The 22,408-nt window shown below is 39.8% G+C and overlaps 1 protein-coding gene across 1 annotated transcript in view; it reads right to left on the reverse strand.

The window, feature by feature from the left end:
* TMEM236 (transmembrane protein 236) overlaps positions 1-22,408 on the reverse strand; it is a 42,693-nt gene that overhangs the window by 12,671 nt on the left and 7,614 nt on the right. The window contains exons 2-3 of the mRNA XM_036345830.1: positions 15,522-15,594; positions 12,560-12,701 (exon numbers count right to left, since the gene is read on the reverse strand). Of these exons, the coding sequence (XP_036201723.1) occupies positions 12,560-12,701; positions 15,522-15,594 (215 nt within the window). The remainder of the gene's footprint in view (positions 1-12,559; positions 12,702-15,521; positions 15,595-22,408) is intronic.

The raw sequence follows: 22,408 nt of genomic DNA on the forward strand, positions 1-22,408 counted from the left end.
TCAATAAAAAATATAAAATAATTTTTTAAAAAAAATAGAAACAACCCCTCTGGTGGTTATGGTGGGTATCTTGTAAGAACCTCCTGCATATGTTTTAATAGGTGGAGGATGATTCACTGGAAATAGCTCAGACGTTCAATAAAAATCATCATTGCCATTCATTTAAGAAATTATGTTTTGGTAAATTAATAACAAGACAAAATAACTCATAAATAGATCCTTTTCTTTCTCCCGTTCCTGCTCTAAAAACTCCCAACTGGGATCAGTCCTATAGTTAATGCCCGGATTTCTGAGTATCATTGAAGAAAAATCACAGAATCTTGATTGGACCCAGGACAAAATCCTGCTTCCTACCCTCCTCTGTACCCTTATAGTGTACATCTATGCATCTCACCCTGACCGACTCTGTTTCCCTTCCCCACAGCAGTGACTCCAAACCTTGCCCATCCTATTGTAGATTCTCTCCTGTTCACGCATCACCATGGTTTTCAGCAGATAACCCATCTCCCATTTCACAAAGATATTAGGGCGTTATCAGGTGTAAATTGCCCCTGTTTCTTTCTACTCATCCACTCCAATCACACTGCACAACTGCCTAGTTCTCACACACTTCCCAAATCATGATTTAATTATCTGGGGTGCCATCTAGAAATAAAAAGAATTTAAAGCCCTTTTCAGTGGTTCTCAACCTTCTGGCCCTTTAAATATAGTTCCTCATGTTGTGAACCAACCACAAAATTATTTTTGTTGCTACTTCATAACTGTAATGTTGCTACTGTTATTAATGGTAATGTAAATGGATGGTCTTAGGTGACCCCTGTGAAAGGGTCGTTCGACCGCCAAAGGGGTCGCGACCCACAGGTTGAGAACCACTGCTTTAGGTGATTATAACCTGCAGCCCAAATTGAGAACAACTGCTCTCTTTAAAAAAATTTTTTATTGATTCCAAAGAGAAAGGGAGAGGGAGAGGGAGAGAGAGATAGAAACATCAATGATGAGAGAGAATCATCCAATCACCTGCCTCCTGCATGCCTCCTACTGGGGATTGAGACTGCAACCTGGGCATGTGCGCTGACCAGGAATGGAACCATAACCTCCTGATTCATGACATTCAACCACCAGCCAGATCTTAATGTGAGATATGTCAGAACTCAATGAGGTTTTCTTTTTAAAAATCTACATATGTCCAAGTCCCATCACCAGAGATTCTAATTCAATTCATCTGTTGTGACTACGATTGGTATTGACATATATTTATTGTTGATGTTAATCCTCACCCAAGGATATATTTTTTTAGAGAGAGTGAAAGACAGGGAGAGAGAAACATTGATTGGTTGCCTGCAACCAAGGTACATGCCCTTAACTGGAATCGAACCCAGAACCCTCAGTCCATGGGCCAACACTCTATCCACTGAGCCAAACTGGCTAGGGTGGCATTAATATTTTTAAAGCACTTTATTAAGTGCTTCTTATATGGTAGAAATTATCAGGAGAAATGGACACAAATACAATAAAGACAGATATCTAAAAGCTTTGCCAGATCAAATAAATAAATATACTGATGACCATGTCTAATTTATTATTTGCCTGTAAATGAGTAAGTTCCTACCCAACAGAGAATCCAACCTCTTCATTAAATATTTAAATATAAAATATTTTTGAGAAACACCTATTCTTCTTAAACTATTTCAAAAAATTCAAAAGGCGGGAAGACTCTCAAACTCTTTTTACAAGACCAGCATTATTCCAAAACCAAATAAAGATACCACAAAGAAAGTAAATTATAGGACAATATCCCTAATGAACATAGATGCTAAAATCTTCAACAAAATATTAGCAAACTGGATCCAGCAATACATTAAAAAGATCATACACCATGACCAAGTGGGATTTATTCTGGGGTACAAGGTTGGTATAATATCCACAAATCAATAAATGTGACACAAAACAGAAACAAAAGAAAGGATAAAAACCACATGATCATATCAACAGATGCAGAAAAATCATTTTATAAAATCCAGCACCCATTTATTATTTTAAAAAACTCTCATCAAAGTAAGAATAGAGTGAATATATCTTAACATAATAAAGGCTTTATATGACAACCCCACAGCCAACATTGTACTCAACAGGCAAAAACTGCAAGTATTTCCCTTAAGATCAGGAACAAGACAGAGATGTCAACTTTCACCACTTTTCTCAACATAGAACTGGAAGTTCTAGCCACAGTTATTAAAGAAGAAAAAAATAAAAGGTATACAAAGTGGAAAGAAAGATGTAAAAATGTCCTTATTTGCATTTGACAAGAGACTGTATGAAGAGAACACTAATGATTCCACCAATAAACCACTAGAACTGGTCAATAAATTAAGTAAAGTAGGAGGATATAAAATAAATATCCAAAAATGAGTTGCATTTTTACACACCAATAATGAACCACCAGAAGGGAAAGTAAGAAAACAATCCTATTTACAATTGCATCAAAAAATAAAGTACCTAGGAATAAATTTAAGCAAGGATGTAAAAGATCTGTATTCGGAAAATTGCAAGACACTGAAGAAAGAAATTGAAGAAGATACCAATAAGTAAAAGTATAGACTGTGTTCATGGATAGGAATAATTAACATCATTAAAGTGTCCATATTGCCCAGCCAGAGTGGTTCATTTGGCTGAGCACCAAAAGATTGCTGGTTCAATTCCCAGTCAGGCCATGTACCTGGGTTGAGGGTTTGATCCCAGCCAGGGAGTATGCAAAAGGCAACCAATTGATTATAATGCCTCTTTCTCTCTCTCTCTCTCGCTCTCTCTCTCTCTCCTTCTCCCTCTCTCTCTTTCAAAGCATGTCCTTGGGTTAGGATTATGAAATGTCCATACTACCCAAAGCAATATGTAGATTCAATTCCTATCAAGATAGCAATGGTGTATTTCACTGAACTAGAACAAGTACTCCAAAAATTTATATGGAACTACAAAAGATCCTGAATAGCAACAGCAATCTTGAAAAAGAAGAACAAAACTGGAGGAATCATACTACCTGATATCAGACTATACTAAAAGGCCATAGTAATCAAAACAGCATGGTACTGGCATAAAAACAGACCTAGATCAATGTAACAGAATGGAAAGCCCTGAAATAAACCCATGCCTTTATGGTCAATTGATATTTGACAAAGGAGGCAAAATCATACAATGGGGAAAATATAGTCTATTTAATAAATGGTGTTGGGAAAATTGGACAGATACATGCAAAAAAAAATGAAACTAGACCACCTTCGCACACTGCACACAAGAATAAACTCAAAATGGATTAAAGACTTAATGTTAGACTCAAAACCATAAAACTCCTAGAAGAAAACATAGGCAGTAAAATCTGGGACATTTCTCATAATAATATTTTCTCTGATATATCTCCTCAGGCAAAGGAAACAAAAGAAAAAATAAACAAATGGAACTACACCAAACTAAAATGTTTTTTTAATACATTTTATTGATTTTTTACAGAGAGGAAGGGAGAGGGATAGAGAGTTAGAAACATTGATGAGCCAGAAGCATCGGTCAGCTGCCTCTTGATACCCACCAACTGGGGATGTGCCCGCAACCCAGGTGCATGCCCTTGACCAGAATTGAACCCGGGACCTTTCAGTCCGAAGGCCGACGCTCTATCCACTGAGCCAAACTAGTTAGGGCTAAAATGTTTTTTTCACAGCAAAGGAAACTATCAACAAAAAGAAAAGACAACCCACTGAATGGGAGAACATATTCACCAATGATACATCTGATGAGGGATTAATATCCAAAATTTATAAAGAACCCATAAAACAACACCAAAAACAAATAATCTAATTTAAAAATGAGCAGAAAACCTGAAAAGACACTTTTTTTCTAAGAGGATACACAAATGGCCAATAGGCATATGAAAAGATATTCAATGACATTAATCATCAGAGAAATGCAAATTAAAACCATAATGAGTTATCACCTCACACCTGTCAGAATGCCTATCCTCAATAAGTCAACAAACAACAAGTGTTGGTGAGGATGTGGAAAAAAGGGAACCCTTGTGCACTGTTGGTGGGAATGCAGACTGGTGCAGCCTCTGTGGAGAGCAGTAGGAGTTCCCTCAAAAAATTAAAAGTGGAACTGCCTTATGACCCCAGTGATTCCAAATCCGGAAATATAGCCAAAGAAACCCAAAGCACTAATACAAAAGAATATAGGCGCCCTTATGCTCATTGCAGCGTTATTTACAAGAGTGAAAATTGGAAACAGCCCAAGTGCCCATCAGTAGATGAGTGGATAAGAAAAGCTGTGGTACAGCTACACCATGGAATATACTCAGCCATAAAAAGAAGGCATTCTCATCCTTTGTGACAGCATGGATGGACCTGGAAAGCATTATGCAAGCAAAGTACTAGTAAGCCAGCCAGAGGAAGACAAATGCCAAAGATTTCACTCATATGTAGGATGGAATGAACAAAATTAACTGGCAAACAAAATAGAAACAGACTCACAGATAGAGAGCGGACTGAGAGCTGACAGAGGGGAGAGGGTTTGGGGGGGGGCTAGGTGAAAAAGGTGAAGGGATTAAGCAAAAAAACAAAGCAAAACAAAACCCTCATAGACACAGACAACACTGTGGTGGTTCCCAGAGGAAAAGAGGGATGGGGAGGTAGAAGAGGGTAAAGGGAGGATAAATGGTGAGGGAAGGAAACTTGACTTGGGGAGGTGAACACAGAATACTCCATACAGATGATGTATTATAGAATTATCCCCCCAAACTGTGTAATTTTATTAAACAATGTCACCCCAATAAATTCAATTAAAAAGTAAAAAAAATATATTTTTGATAAAATAATTAGTAAATATTTATATCCCCTTGAAGTAAAAAAAAAAAAATTTTTTAAGCATATCATGAAAGACAGAGTCCATAAAGGATATATTAATAGACTGAATTGTATCAAAATTAAACCTTTCCTATTGCAAAAACACCATAATGAAATTAAGAGCCATATATCCCTGAAATATACGATAAGTTAGGACATACAAAGCTTAAAATTCTTACTACTTACAGAACTCATGAGTCGGTACTTTAAAAAAAACAAAGAATGGATGTGTCAGAAAAACAGAAAAACAGATCAAGGATATAAATATATGATTTTTTAAAAATCACAAATAGCCAATAAATCTATGAGAAATATGCAACACAAGTACTACTTTAAGCAGATTATAAAAACATTAAGATGCTATTTTGCCTATGAAATTAGCAAAGATGAAAAGGAATAAATCATCTAATGTTACAAGGCTGAGGAGAAACAGGTGTTTTCTGACACTGCTGTTTAGAAGGTAAAGTAGGGCATTCTTTGGTGGGAGCCATTGATTGATTGACACATCAAAAAAACCTTAAAGCTTTGCATATACTGTAAGCCAGAAATTGTACATCTAGCATTTTACCTAAAGACATAGCATTATGCTTTGAGGTCCTGCCATACTTGGCCCAAGTCTCTGGGTATTAAAGAAACTGCACAGAAGGAACTGGAGTAGGGCCACTGTGAGCAGATTTATTTGAAAACCTTACACTGCCAACACCATCTCTGGCACCTCTTACTGATGTGATAGTGGAAACCAACTCCTCTGGAAAGCTCTGATGTTTTCTACTCAAATAGCCTGTTGATCTCACCTCTAGCAAGTTGTTTCTGACTATGCAGATATCCCTTATGTAGCCAAACTATCTTGCCACCCTGTTTGTACAATCCCCACGACCTCCTGTGCAGCCAGTCCATAATAGTTCCTTTCTTCTGGAAAGTACTGTTGCCAAGGAGTGTGGGCATGTGCAGATGCTCAGGGTCTTCTGAGGACACTGTAGTCATCATCCTGATACCACTCAGCTGTCGTCCAGCGGCATAACTGCTGCGAACATAACTCTCTCTGTCCCCAGCTTCTGCTAGGCTAGTCACCTCGCTGAGTGGCTTCTCACTCCCATACACAGCACAGGGTCCCCCTAAACACAGACTCCCTAAACACTATCCACACATCAACTATATTATAATTTCATAAATCATGGTTCATTCATATAATGGAATATTATTCACCCAATAAAAATGACACAGCAGAAAAAGATGTAATAACAAGAATGATGCCCACAACATATTGTTAAGGAAAAAAGGAACTTACAGAATAGATTTTCTTAAGTGAAGAATGTCTATCAAGATGCTGTTAGTTATAAATCTCTAGTGTGTCAGAGTCTGGTTGATTTCCCTTTTCTTCTTTTTTGACATTTTAAATGAATTTGTATTATTTTGGATAAACAGAAAATGTTAGAAATAAGACAATTCAAAATGGAATGTTACAAAAGGCTATCTGGGTTTTGTATGTGTTGGGCTACAAACTGTGTGTGAATACTCTACTGGCATGGGCCTGCTCTACCTGTAACGCAATTGTGTGTTGTGTTGTGTTGTGTTGTGTTGTGTTGTGTTGTGTTGTGTTGTATTTTGTTGTATGGTATCCCAGAGCAGCAGCAGCCACAAGACTTTGGATGTGGACACACTTTGTCCCTAGGGGGCGCAGTGTCATGATTCCCAGAGAGCCAACGACTAGAGGGATAGAGAATTGGCCCGCCAAGTTATATTACCACCCTAGAAATAGACACAGCTTCTGACTCTAATTGAAGGCCTAGATTAATGGCTTTCAATCATTAGCAGAAGATCCACTTTTTAAATGAAATCTGACATAAAACGCTAACTGCTGAAAAGCAAAAAATTTGTTGATCTGGTTCCAGTAGGACTTGGGGCATCCAGAAGTTTTCAGCGTAACTCTTGAAGTAGCTTTGTAGATTTCCAAATTGATCATTTGGAAACAAACAGTAGTTGGTGTTAAGAAGGCAACTTCCATTTCAGCAAGGTTTGTCAATTCAGGGTGTGAAATCCAACTGAAGTTATTTTTACTACCAAAACATGTACACTAAACCCTTGGATAAGATAAAGCTTTCCTTCATCTGCGGCCCCAAAGTATTTGAACTATTATACTCTGTTATACCGCTGACAACATGGTGCACAAGCAGGGCTCATGCTATTCAAATGAGTCCTGCAGGTGGGACTAAAAATGTGCACCCTATCCATGGACTTCTTTATGTGTCTATTTGCATTAGCTGGTTTATATAGGAGGCAGGAAAGGAAATCTAAAGGTGAGCCTGATTTGGAGGTTCAGACAATATAGGCATTTGATGTAAAGAGAATCTATGAGATCCTGTGGGAATAAAAGAAGCCACAAGATCTAGTGATAGGAGGAGAAATGGTGGTTTCAGGGAAGTCGCATGGCCATTACTTGCAAGCTCAGCCAACCCTCGTATACCAGCACACTGGGGATAAAAAGCTTTTGTTTCCTCGGGGAAATAGCTATTCCATTACGCTGATTGGGCCTCTCTAGAAAAGTAGGACTCAGCGGAAGAATGTCGGTATCCAACTTGCAGAGGAAAGGTTATCAGTGTGAAGCTGCAACAGAACATCAGGCAACATCCCAGAGGCGAGCAGCAGCAGTACTGAGTGTTTAGAGCAGAGAGTCTGGCAGGAGTGGTAGGAAAATAGCACAGCAAGTTGTCTGTGCATGAGAATGATGACTGGGAGGACAGCAGGCGCCATGGGGTAGTCAACAGTCTAGACAACAAATGAGAGGTCAGGAGACTCACTTTGGGTCTGGTTTTAAAACAAGAGGGAACAATGAGAGAGGCAGAGAGATGGAGGTCCGGGCAATAGTAGGTTGGGAGTGAACTAGCAAAATTCAGATGGAAATGTAACAGTATGCTCATTTGTACACAGATACCACTAAAAGCTGGGGACAAAGAAAAAATAATAAAAGCTGGGGACATTCAGTCTGTATTTTATATTCTTATTTTTTCACAAGACTAGGGCCTGACATTATAGTAAGTTATCATTTACTGTCATTGTTCTGTGACTTTAAGCAAAATGACATATAGCAAAAACAATTTTACAACATTGAATGAAACATTATTAGAGGAATACGTCCATGTGTGACTCTGCCATGCCTCAGAGAGCTACCTACCAGAAAACATCCCTATGTGAGACGTAGTCACTTGATACTGAAACACTTCAACTGGTTATAGGAAGTGAGCCCAAGGCTGCCTTGGTCCAGGAAGACTGCTTTAAGCATAAGTTTATTTCCTATTAAGAATACCTTTTATTTTATTATTATTTTTTTAATCCTCACCTGAGGATATGAGTTGTTTTTTTCCATTGATTTTAGAGAGAGAGGAAGGGAGAGAAAGAAAATCATCGATGTGAGAAACATCAATCCATTGCCTACGTGCCTGACCAGAATCAAACCCACAGCCTAGGTACGTGCCCTGGCTGGAATTGAACCTGCAATCTTTTTGGTGAACAGGGATGATGCTCCAACCAGCTGAGCAAGAATGACTTTTATTTATTTATTTTTTTAATATATTGTATTGATTTTTTACAGAGAGGAAGGGAGAGAGATAGAAAGTTAGAAACATTGATGAGAGAGAAACATCGATCAACTGCCTCCTGCACATCTCCTACTGGGGATATGCCCGCAACCCAGGTACATGCCCTTGACCGGAATCGAACCTGGGACCTTTCAGTCCACAGGCCGATGCTCAATCCACTGAGCCAAACCAGTTTCAGTGACTTTTATTTTTTAACTAGAGGTCTGGTGCACAAAAATTTGTGCGCTCAGGGGGGTCCCTCAGCCCAGCCTATGCCCTTTCCTAGTCTGGGACCCCTCGGGGGATGACCACCTGCTGGCTTAGGCCCGCTCCTGGGGGGGGAGGGGCTAAGCTGGCAGTCAGAAGTCCCTCTGGCAGCCCGGGAGCCCTCGGGGGATGTCCACTTGCCAGCGGGGAGCAGGACTAAGCTGCAGTCGGACATCCTTAGCGCTGCGGAGGAGGCAGGAGAGGCTCCCACCACCACCACTGTACTGGCAGCCAGCAGCCTGGCTTGTGACTGAGCAGAACTCCCCCTATGGGAGCACACTGACCACCTAGGGACAGCTCCTGCGTTGAACATCTGCCCCCTGGTGGTCAGTGTGTGTAATAGTGACCAGTCATTCCCAGTCATTTTGCTATTAGGGTCAATTTGCATATTACCCTTTTATTATATAGGATAGCGACCTGGTGCATGGGTAGGGGCCGGCTGGTTTGCCCTGAAGGGTGTCCCAGATCAGGGTGGGGGTCCCACTAGGATGCCTGAACAGCCTGGGTGAGGGGCTGAGGGCTATTTCAGTCTGGCCACAGCCCTTTCAGTGTGGGTGTCCCCACTGGGGTGCTTGGCCATCCTGGGTGAAGGGCTGAGGGCTGTTTTCAGGCTTCCCACACCCCCTTCAGGATGGGGGTGCTGCTGGGGTGCCTGGCCAGTCTAGGTGAGAGGTTGATGGCTGTTTGCAGGCTTGCCATAGCCCCCAGCCACCCAAGCTCCCAGTGGAAGCTGGCTGGAAGCAGGTATCTTGGATTTATTTATCTTCTATAATTGAAACTTTGTTGCCTTGAGTGGAGGCCACAGCCAGCCAGGGCAGGCGGGAAGCTTGGCTCCCTCCATCGCCGGGGCAACCAAGCCTTCTGCTTGCTCCAGCTCTGTGGCCGCCGGCTGCCATCTTGATTGGGTTAATTTGCATATAGTCACTCTGATTGGCTGGTAGGCATGGCTTGGGCATAGCGGAGGTGTGGTCAATTTGCATGTTTCTCTTTTATTAGATTAGATTTAGAAAAGGAAACACTACATGATGGTCAGACTTGGAACTGAGACAGCTCAGTTAGAGAAAGAGCATCTAAGCAGCCTTAGCTGGTTTGGCTCAGTGGATAGAGTGTTGGCCTATAGACTGAGGGGTCCCAGATTCAATTCCGGTCAAGGGCACATGCCCAGGTTGCGGGCTCAATCCCCAGTAGGGGTGTGCAGGAGGCGGCCGATCAATGATTCTATCTCATCATTGATGTTTCTATCTCTCTCTCCCTCTCTCTCCCCCCCTTTCTCTCTGAAATCAATAAAAATATATACATTAAAAAAATATATATTTTTTTTAAAGAAAGTGCTCTGGCCTGTTTGGCTCAGTGGATAGAGCATCAGTCTGCAGACTGAAGGGTCCCAGGTTCGATTCTGGTCAAGGGCATGTACCTTGGTTGTGGGCACATCCTCAGTAAAAGGTGTGGAGGAGGCAGCTGATCAATGTTTCTCTCTCATCGATGTTTCTAGCTCTCTATCCCTCTCCCTTCCTCTCTGTAAAAAATCAATAAAATATATATAAACAAAAGAGCATCTAAGCAATGAGGTGACCTTAGCTTCATCAGCAGAAGGTCAGAGCTGCTGCAAGCCTGGAGGGTGCCAAACACTCCTAAACCTGCTTGTCACCCACCCTCCCCTACTTCTCTGATCCTGAAGTACCCCATGCAGTGAAACCATATTTGTAGCACACTTGCTTATTTTAAGACGTATGCAGTACAATTTATATGTTATTGAGTTTGTGTATTAATTTAAGTTCCAGAGGATAATCAGAATTTCCCATGGATTCAAAATTCACATATCTTATTAGTGTGCATGTTAAAATAAGTATTGGAGACTATTTGAGTTCAGAGTTTGCATAAAAATTAGATGCATATATAATTAATATTTACAAAGGTATTTTGAGTGAATACTAGTTTTTTTAAAAACTGGGATTTAAATGGTGGAGCTATTAAAACAGATATTAGCCCTCTTCAATTTGGACAAAGCGGAGCACGAGAAGGAGAAGCAGTTATATAAGATGCCCTGGAGGCTTCTCCCTAAGATGGACTTTTTCTTTGGAGTGTGCTTATTTTGATTCTCAGTGTCATCGTGACTTCTGATGCAGGCAAAATTCCCCTTTAAAAATCCAACTCATCACTTAAAATATAAAAAGCCAATAACTTCTTCCCAAAAATATAAATGTGCATTTTTTTAAGAGAAATTGCACTAAAAAGTAGGAACAGGAAAGTTCATATTCGCATGGAAATACAGTCCCAATACACCAAAGTTGCAGGTTTGACCTCCGGTCAGGGTACATGCAAGAAGCAACCAATGAATGCATAAATAAGTGGAACTAAAAATTGGTGTCTCTCTCTCCCTCCCTCTCACCCCCCCCCCCACCCTCTTTGTCTCTAAAATAAATAAAAATAAAAAAGTGCAATTTCAAAATTCACTTATGTCATTAAGGAGCATAGAGAAGTAGCAAAGGGTTTAACGATTCCCAAGTCTTCTCAGCTAAAAAAAATACACTTGACAGTGAAGGGCAGATGTAACTTTGGAGTGCCTTTTCCTCGACAGATGGCCACTGGCTGCCATCTTATCTAACATGTCACATGTGTGTGTTAAACATAATAGTTCATCACTTCTCATCAAAGGACAAAGTACAACATATGAAGCTCAGAGTGCCACATTTCCTGGTGGCCTCCAACTCCGTTTTGCTTTTCAGTTTGAGGATCAAGAGTGACTGACTGGAAGGGTGGTGGCTCATAACCCATAAAATGATTCTCTGCTCTTTTCCTTCCTGGCTGTAGTAGTCATGCCTATCACTCCAAAGCATTCTCCTATGATTCATTCAGTTTACCCCATCCAGTTCATCAGGAAGTGATGAGTCAAAACCCACTCATTTCAAATATAAAATCTTAACCATACAATAACCGTAGCATACAAATACTGTGAATTAAACACAGATTTCACATGAAATTCAATGAAAGTTGAGGAAATTTAGTACTAACCAAACAAAATATTCAATTCACAAAATATTTTTTTAAAAAGGCCAGCCATTATTTAGTTTTGACTGATCCCTTTTAAGAATTGTGGCATATCTTGTGTGTGTGTGTGTGTGTGTGTGTGTGTGTGTGTGTGTGGTTTTTTTTAGTGTGATCTTTAGCTTTTTGATAATCCACTATCAAAAATAATTATACAGGACATAACTTTAATATATTAATTTCTGTATCAAAGGTATCTATACTAAACTCTCTATATATTCATCTAAACTTAAAGTTTTTGTGTTTTTAAATAATTGTTATTGATTTTTTTAGAGACAAATGAAGGGAGGAGAGAGAGAGAAACATCAATGCAAGAGTGGAACATCATTGGCTGCTGCCTCCTGCACGCCCCTACTAGGGATTGAGCCTGCAACCTGGGCATGTGCCCTAACCTGGAATCAAACTAGCAACCTTTCGGTGCATGGGATGATGTCCAACCAACTGAGCCACATTGGCCAGGGATAAAGTTTTAAGAGTTCCTAAAAATATAAAGCTATAATAATTTACTTAGATAATTTTCTTGCTAAACATTAAAATGTTTGATATTAAATATTTGGTAACTTTATTCATTTATCAGTATTATCAAAATGAAAGTTAGAAACAAGAATAATTGCCTAGCTATCAAAGTAGGTTTAAAAATAATTGTATTTAGATATCTTCATTTGTAATCTTCTATCTGTAACTTTAGCTTTACAGAGTTATCATTAAACATGTCAACAAATAACAGGGTGGCAGAAAAGTGAACAACAGGTCAAACTCAAAAAAAAATACCTTTAAGAGAATACTTACTTTTTTGCCTCCCTCTAAGAGGGTATGTCCTGAGTTTTTCAATGATGTCAACCACGATCAAGGAAGTCAGAACCAGAGAGACTGGTAGGTCAGGCAAGGTGTCCGGCAAGCTATTAGCAGAACCGTTAACATTCTTTTGAACCTGTTGTCATAAAACCATTTAGAAGCATTAACTTTATATGCTTTCTTTTTTTAAAAAAAGTTTTAATTATCTGAAAGCAGTGCTATACATTTATTAAAATACTAAAAGCTTGGTTTTCAGCTTCTCAGATATTTATCCCCATGAGGTTTTGAACCATTTCTAAAGATGTAATAAGTATTTATATCAATGGATGAGCCTTCAGTTCAAGGCAATACATGTGAAAATATAACAGCAGGCTTCTGACAGTGGTAAAATGGACAATTCCTCCAAGCCTGCTGGTAAGCACAGCCTCTGAAAGGTCTGATATCAAAGACTTAGGAGGACAAGAATTGGAGTTTAGGATCTTCCAAGAAGGGAGAGCCTAGGTAAACCCAGAGAGGCTTTGGGGCACTTTCTTCATCTGATTGAGGCATCTACTTAAAAAACACAGTGGCAAGCATCATATTAATGGTTATATGTTAAGAGTTTTCCCTCTGAGATCAGGAGTGAAACAAAGGTGCCACCACAACCATTTCTGTTCAACAGTGCACTTGAGGTTCCAGCCAGTGTAATAAGGCAGGATAAAGAAATAAACAGTATAAACTTTGGCAAGAAAGAAAAACAAAATAGTCATAGACTATATTAGTACATATGAAGAAAAATCTTCCCCAAATGGATTAATTATTTCTATATACCAATAGCAAAGAGAAAATAAGATTTTAAAAAAGATAGCATTTAAAGCAACTTCAATCAAAATTCCAAGTTTTTATGGAAAGTGACAAGCTGATTCTAAAATGTATATAGAAATACAAAGGGCAAGACACTAGAAGAAAAAGAAAAAGATATGAAGATTTACTTTTCTGTTTGTAAAGAGCTATTATAAAGCTACAGGAATTAAGTCAATGTAGTATTGGCATAGGAATAGAAAAGTAGGTAATGAGACAGAACAGAAAATTCAGAAATAGACCTGATTTATAACAAAAGTAGCAAAGTAGCACTATAGAGAGATGTTGGAAAACAGACGTTTTAATAAATGGTGCATAGTCCATTGGATGTTATTTGGGGGAAAAAATAAATAGAAATTGCCTCCATACTGTAAAGATACACAGAAATTAGCTCTAGATAGATTTTTAATCTAAAAGAGAATGGCAAAACAATACAGGACCCAAAATATAATATAGGAGGTCTTCAGTTCCTCAAGATTCAGAGTCACAATATGACAAAATCTTCTCAAACCAAAGCACTGTCCATAAAGGAAAGAAATTGATAAATGGGGCTATTTTTTAAATAAAGAAACTCTCTTTATCAAAAAGATCCCATTAAGAGTATTAAGTCATAGAACATGAAGATATTTGCAATACATGTAATCAACAAAGGGCTTGAACTCTGAATATATAACAAAACAGATGAATTTATCTGAAGTATTAGAAGTTACGGGAGAGCTACCTTTAAGGAGGACGTAGTCATTGCAAGGAACATAGGGTTGTCTTCAGGCAGATGTCAAAGCTTTATGTTTTTACTTTTTTACACAGAGATTTGCTTTGTGGTATCGAATTAATATTGTATATTGATGTTTTGTGCACTTTTCTGTTTGTGTGTTAAACTGGAGTGGAAAATTACCTGGGTACTCACGGCACCTATACTTAGTCTAATTGTCTATTTCTCTCTCTATTATCAGTAAACTCCTGAAGATCAGAGTCGTCAAATTTCCTGAGGGGTCTATTTCCAGTAACTAATACAGCGCCTGGCATGTACATGCATTTAATGATATCTGGTCAACATATAAATGAAATATCACAAAATAATTTGAGCTGTGTACCTTGGGGAAGTGAAAACTCTTATTAATAAGATTAGGAGGGCGTTCTTTTTTTAACTTCTTGGATAATAAATTCTACATCCAGAAAGTTCTGCCTATAATATTCTTGTTCTGCAGTCCTCCATCCATTAAAGCAGCATGTAGTCAAAAATATAAAGTTATTTTCAATTATGTATCATACACAAATTATTTGTCAATGGGTATATTATCAAAGGTCTTAGAGCAGTGGTTCTCAACCTGTGGGTTGCGACCCCTTTGGGGGTCGAACGACCCTTTCACAGGGGTCGCCTAAGACCATCGGAAAACACATATATAATTACATATTGTTTTTGTGATTAATCACTATGCTTTAATTATGTTCGATTTGTAACAATGAAATTGGGGGTCACCACAACATGAGGAACTGTATTAAAGGGTCACGGCATTAGGAAGGTTGAGAACCACTGTCTTAGAGTGTGGGTGGTTGTTCACGGGAATAATGTTTTTTTCCTTTATAATTGAATATGATCATGAGAAACATCAGGTTACAGCGGTTCTCAACCTGTGGGTCGCGACCATCGGAAAACACATATAGCATATCAGATATTTACATTACGATTCATAACAGTAGCAAAATTACAGTTATGAAGTAGCAACGAAAATAATTTTATGGTTATAAAATTATAGTTCCTCCACAATGTGAGGAACTGTATTAAAGGGTCGCAGCATTAGGAAGGTTGAGAACCACTGTTTCTCAGAAGAAACAAATGTGGGTCTATTTTCAAATTCCAAATCCTTGCTTTTAAAAATTATTTTGAAATAACATTCCTGCTTCTCACACACAAACACAGAAGTAATCTCTTTTAAATTGGCTTCTAGACTTTCCTCCTTAACCACGCAGGTAACAATGACAAATATATATATTGCATTTGGGAAGAAGAATGGATAAAATAAACTTTAAGAAACTTGTTGGGCACACCACTCTATCAAATCCCAATAACAGGAAATTTTAAAATCTTGCGTCAGAAGAAATAAAAATTCCATACCTCCGTCACTGCTATAGAAAAGCTGAAACTGGGGAGTGTGGTGAGCACTACACACATCATCATAACAGGTCTCCTAGCAAAGGAGAAAAAAAATAAGCAAAAGCAATAATGTACAAGATCAACAGTTCCTGTTACTTTTTGCTAATTTTGCAGTTCCTGTTCCATTCATCTATAGTTTTTCTAAGAAGCTACTGCTTCCCTATTTCCATTTCCCAAACGCTTGAAGATGGCAAAGGAGAACACATGCAACAACCAGAATGCTTTTCTAGAAGAAAGGGTGAGAGATTTCCAAATAATTAACAAATCATAGACAGCTAAAATCATCACAAGGCAAGACACATGACATGCACGGTTTTCATAATTCATTAGTTAGGATCCTACCCCAAAATTCAGGCTCTGGTGACCAACTGGAAAAAAGAACAGCATGGCTTTTCAAGTTATATTATGACCCATGTCATAAAATTTAGTTTTCAAAAAATTAATTTAAGATGATACTTAGATACTTAGGGCAGCAGAAATTGAAAAAAATGGATATTATTTACTTGAACCCAAAGAAATAATATATACATAAAAATCACATAATTTTTTAAACTTGTTTTTGAACCACTTATGAAACCTTTCAAGATCAATCAAATAGTTATGAGATGTAATGTGTATTTAATATTCTACCTTATAATAGAGACAATTTAAATATACATGTTAGCATCATTAATTTTGGGGAAAGCAAAATATACTCAAAGGTTTCCTATCATGAAATATTTACCTTCTTTTTTCTTAGTTAAATATATTAATTACATGTTTAGCATATTGTGTATCTAATAACAAAAAGTGTTGGAATGGGTGAACCATGAGAGCATTATACTGAGTGAAATAAATCAGTCACAAAAAGACAAACATATGGAATACCTGGAATAATCAATTTCATAGAGACCGAAATGGTGGGTGCAAGAGATGCAGAAGAGGAGAATGGCGAGTTGTTGTTTAACGGACATAGAGTTTTAGTTTTCCAAGATGAAAAGAGTTCTGGAGATCAGTTGCACAACAATGGGAATGTACTTAATGCTACTGAACTGTGTGTTTAAAAGTGGTTAGGATAATAAATGTTATGTACATTTTATCATAATTAAAACTAATCAAATAAGTAAGTGGATTAAAAAAATAGTGTTAGAGTCTTTCAAATGACTAAGAATTTCTCACTACTGACAGGCATCCCTCTAATCCATCCCCCTCTCAGATGTTCTGGTTTAGACATAAATTATGGGGCGGGATATCCCCTCTCTCACAACTAGACCCAGTACAACCTGTAAAGTCCGGAGTATGATCATATTTTACACACATAGCTTTGCCTCCTGTGTGAGTCCAGACCCAGGTTCCTGCAGTACTCAGCTAAGACTGAGCAGCACATTCATAGAGGCCTCTTCCCAGCTTGACCCCAGGAACTATTCCTGTGCCTCTTCTTTAGCTGCATTATCTCCCTTGATTATCTCAGCCAACCCCATTGCTTTAAATACCACACAATTGCCAATGACTCCCAAACGTATTATCATATACAGATGCTGGCTTCTATCCTTAGTTCTGGATGTGTATGCCCAACTATGTGACACCTCCATCTATTAGTAGACATTTAAAAGGCAACTGACAGTTAACATTCCTAAAGAAGAACCCACATCCTTCTCCATATCTGTTGTTACCATCCTCAAATCTTGTCTGATTTACTAACAAAATGCATTTTGAATCCATCCTCTGCTAACACAGTGGTTCATATACTGTCATCTCTCCTCTGCAGTATTTTCTAACCAGTTTCCTGTTGGTAACTCTATTCTTACCTAACAGTATTTTCTCCATAGAGCCAACAGTCATATTTTTAGATATAAAATACATGTTATCACTGCCCTGCTCAAAAATCTCCAATGCTGGTGTATGGGAGTAATGGGAAGTTACTGTTTATTGAGTACAGTGTTTCAGTTTGACAAAATGAAAAGAATCCTGTGAATGGATGGTAGGGATAGCAGCCTACTGGTCAATTAAAATAAAATTGAAGCCTATAACCCTAGCCTACATACTCTATATGATGTGGTTCCTCTCGTTTCTCCTTCTTTCATCCGTACTTAGAATGACCTATATCCCTAACACCTACTTAACTCTGTCCATTCTGGCCTCCTGGTTATTTCACACAAAGGCTGCCCCACCTCCAAGTCATATGCTCTCTATTCCTTTTGCCAGGGGCTCTCTATACATGGATCTTCTATGTCTGGCTTCTTGTTGTCATTTAAATATATAAACTACCTGAAATTCTGCTGATTAGTTATTTACTTGCTTATTGTTTGTCATATTGCTCCTTGTCCATATCCAAGATAAGTTCCTAGGGAGCAGGGGCCTTATCTAATTGTTCACTATTTACTCTTCACCACCACTGTTTTTCAGCCATTTTTGTGCAATTAAACTTCTAGGACTCTGGAATATCCTATAGAGCAGCGGTTCTCAACCTGTGGGTCGCGAGCAATGAAAATACATCCTGCATATCAGATATTTATATTACGATTCATAAGAGTAGCAAAATTACAGTTATGAAGTAGCAACAAAAATAATTTTACAGTTGGGGGTCACCACAACATGAGGAACTCTATTAAAGGGTCGCGGCATTAGGAAAGTTGAGAACCACTGCTATAGAGGCTTCTAAGAATATAACTTTTAAATGAAAAAAATAAAATACATATTTAAAAAATAAAGTAACTATGTTGACAAAGTAATCCAAAACCTTAAAAAATTGATATTTTAATAAATGTTACTGTCTATAAACACAGTGTCTTCTTATTTTCTTTGGAGTGAAAACTGTAATCACTAGTGGTAACTGTAATCACTCATAATTTCAGGGTAGTGAAGATCATAAACCATATCTTGAATTACCTGCACAATTGTAGGGGACCCAAGATGGCAGCAGAGTAAGTAGAAGTTACACTCAACTCCAACCAGGACCAAACTGCAACTACAACTAAAATACAGAACAATCAACCTGAATAACCAACTGAAGACTAGCTGAACAGAAGTCTTATAACCAAGGATTTACAGAAGCCACAACAAGACTGGTAGGAAGGGCAGAGACACAGAAAGGGTTAGCTCTGCCCCATGGGTGATGGCTAAGAATCTGGAGGAATATCTCAGCTGCAAAGGCTCCCCACTGGGGAGCACGGGGTCTCACTCTGATGCTGGGATCCACAGCCCAGCGCACCAGAGCCAGGAAGAGGTGCCCACATAACATCTGGCTGTGAAAATGAGTGGGAATTCTGTCTGCCAGGGAGAAACTGAAATATGATAGAGACCAGGTGCCATCATTAAGGGCCCAAAGACAGAAACCTTGTTTGCAGTCACTCATCCTGAGCTCCAGTGGAGGGAGGGCAGAGTGGGCTAGAGTCATGTGAGAGAGACGGCTTTGTGGCTCTGGGGACAGAGCTGAAGGCTCAGACACCAGGATTCCTGTGCCGAGTCCCTCCCCCATATCACAGATGATATCTCTCTTGAATGGAACACTTCCCTCCATATGGCATCAGCCTGGGGGAATGCAATAGCACCACCCTCTGGGCTTCCTGTCACACCACCCTGCCCTGATGAAGAGTCGGCTTCTCAGTTCTGGGAAGACAGGGGTGTCAGTGACTGACTTGTGTGGCTTTGGTGCAGAAAACTCACTTTCTGGTTAACCTGACCAATGCTTCCCCCACATGAAAGATCCACTAGTCCCACACTCCCAACTCCAAGCAGCCTACCTTACTAAGCTTGGTCTACTAGCAGAATCTGGGACAGACTGAGTTGTATGGCTCTAGATGGGCTCTTTTTTCCCTCTCCTGCCTAACTGGAGTAGAGCCTTACATTCAAAAAGGCCAAAACCTTGGTTTGTTTGGGCCTGGTAAACTCCATCGGCCTCACCCTGATGAGTCTTTGAGACCCTGCCCCATAACAAAGGTGAGGGGCAGTTAGACTTGGCACATCCTGGGACTTTTTCTCAGACCCCACACTGGCACTGAATTTGAACCTGTATCAATCTGGTGAATACCACTAGTGCCTACTTGATGACTCACTGAGAATTTACCTCATGCAACTTGAATACTGCCAGAGGATGTTTTAGTGACTAAGTCTAACAGGCCATCGGCAAATGGAGGCAGGCTGAGGTGGATCAGGGAGCCTTGGCCTTTTGCTGATGAGCCTCTGGGCTCAGTGCTAATGGAAGCCAGCCTTAGTGAGCAGTGTGGTCCTTCCCACACACACCAAGGCCCAGCAGAGGCAGCCACAAATGGTAGATTGCATTGTAGCTTTAAACAGATTGCCCTGGGCCAGTCAAAAGCAGTGTCTGACATCGACCTGCAGCGGAGTCTCTCCCAGGAGGCCCCAGAGCAGACACATCTACTAGCCAGCTTCTGACAATATCAGAGCAGGATCCAATGAGTTTCACAAATGGCATATCCTAAGTGTGATCTCAGGAGGCACCAGAACCTGCTGAGGCAAATTCCTCTTCATGTGATCAGCACCTGTGCAGCAACTCATACACTGAGGTCAGGGCCGATCTTCACAGTCAGCATGCCTGAGGGTCAACCCCATACACAAATGGGGCAATAGCAATCAAGACTCAATTACAACAGGAGGGCTCACATAACCCACACTAGAGATACTCCTGGAGCATCAAGGTGATCAAGGAGACTGTGTTACTGGGTCCCATAGGATACCTACTACATAAGGCCACCCTACTGAGACCGGGAGACATAGCAGATCTACCTAATACATAGAAACAAAGAGGTAGCTAAAATGCAGAGACAAAGAAACATACCCCAAACAAAAGAACAGAAGAAATCTTCAGAAAAAGAGCTGAATGAAATGGAGGCAAGCAATTGATCAGATATAGAGTTCAAAATAATGAAATTGATGCAGTAACTTAAAAATAAACCCAAAAAAATCAAACCTTCCAACAAATAAAAGTTGTGGACCGAATGAATGCACAGGCAAATTTTACCAAACATTCAAAGAAACACTAACACCTATCCTCCTCAAACTTTTCCAAAATATTCTAGAGGAGGAAAGACTTGCAAGCACATTTTATAAGGCCAGTATTATTCTAATTCCAAAACCAGATAAAAAGACTACAAAGAAAGAAAATTATATGCCAATATTCCTGATAAACATAGATACTAAAATCTTCAATAAAATATTAGCAAACCAGATCTGGCAATGCATTAGAGAGATCATACACCAATGGCAGGGGAATAGGTGGATTTTTCTCATACCTCCTCCCAGAAACAAACTGGAATTAAAACTAAATTGGGGAATATTCACCCTGAATTAGCAACTGAAGACTAGCTGAAAAGGAGACTTTCAAACAAGGAAGGGTAGAAACCACTTCGAGACTGGCAGGAAGGGCAGGGTCACAAGAGGAGCTGGCCCAGGTAACAGGAGTGGCAGGCTAAGGGTGAGGAGGGCTATGCTGACTGTTGGGGTTGCCCCTGAAAGGAGAGAGGCCTGGACCTCAGGTTGGGCTCTCCAGCCCAGACAGCCAGAGCCGGAAAGAGCCACCCATTTACCATCCAGCTGCAGGGCTTCCATCCACTGGGGAGAATCTGAGCCTACCAGAGACAAAGTCATTTTTTTTAAAGGGCTGTTGCACAGGATTTCCACTCCCAAGACACTCACCCCAGGTATTGGCAGAGGGAGGGTGGTGTGTACTGAAGTCACCTGAGGAGAGACTGGGGTAGAAGGAATTTGGGGACAGTTGTAGAGGAGTGGCTGCCAGGATCATACCCGATATCACAGCAGCCTTTTTTCCTGAGAGGCGCAAAACCCTCCCAGCAGCAGAAGCTTGGGGAACGGCAAATACCATGCCCCCTGGTATACAGCTCACACCTCTCACCCCCAAGGAATCCCACTTGCCCCACTCTCTGGAATCCAGTGTACTCCACCTTGCATCTCAAACCCTGCTGAGGAGGCAGCAGTCTCAGGTGGTGTCAGCGACTGTCTTTGGGTTGGCGACATGCCCCCCACATTCCCAGGACACTAGTTGGCACTTCCCTCTCATGAGAGAGCTGATAGAAACTCCTGACTTCCTTTAGGCCCCACTGGCTGCTGAGGTCAGGGAAGTATTCTGGGACAGACTTACACATGTGGCTCTGGGATGGGAAACACACCAACCATCTTCCCTGAAGTCTGGACATTTTCTGACCTGCCCCAGGTCCCTGCGCTGCTAAAAAGTCAGCCTAAGAGCTCAACTTGGCCCCTCCCATGGGAAACCAAGCCAATGGAGGCAGCTACAAGCTGTAGATTGTTTAAAGCTTCAAACAGGGTGCCAAGGGCCAAACATGGACAGTTTAACATTGGCTAGCACAAAGGCACCTTCCAGGAGGAACAAAACTGGCATACAAGAAAGTTAGCCTCAGACAACATAAGAGCAGGTTCCAAAGGGAAATACAGCAGGCACTAAAATCTGCCCTGAAGAACTTGACACCCCCGCTCACCCCACCCCCTCCCCGTCCCACTTCCACCCCATTATTTTCTTTTTCTATTACTTTGGTAATATTTCTTTTACTCTCTTCTCTCTTGTTCTTTTCATAACTCTTATTTTTTTCTTTCCTTTTCTTACTCTTTTTCTTTTCTTTCATTTAATATTTCCCCTTCTTTTTATCTGTTCATACTTTTTTCTCTTCCTTTTCTTTTTTATTGTTTGCATTTTCATATCTTTATTCTTACTTTTTTCTCTCCCGTATTTTCTTTCATAATTTCCACCCATAACTTATTTGGATCATTTAGATTATGAGTATTGGGACTCTGAGTTCATGATGGTTAGATGAAATTTTGGACTTAGAGTTGATGCTGTAATGATTAAAAATTTGGAGATGTTGGGATGGAGTGAA

Source organism: Myotis myotis, unplaced genomic scaffold (assembly GCF_014108235.1).
Source record: "Myotis myotis isolate mMyoMyo1 unplaced genomic scaffold, mMyoMyo1.p scaffold_m19_p_1, whole genome shotgun sequence".
Lineage (NCBI taxonomy): Eukaryota > Metazoa > Chordata > Mammalia > Chiroptera > Vespertilionidae > Myotis > Myotis myotis.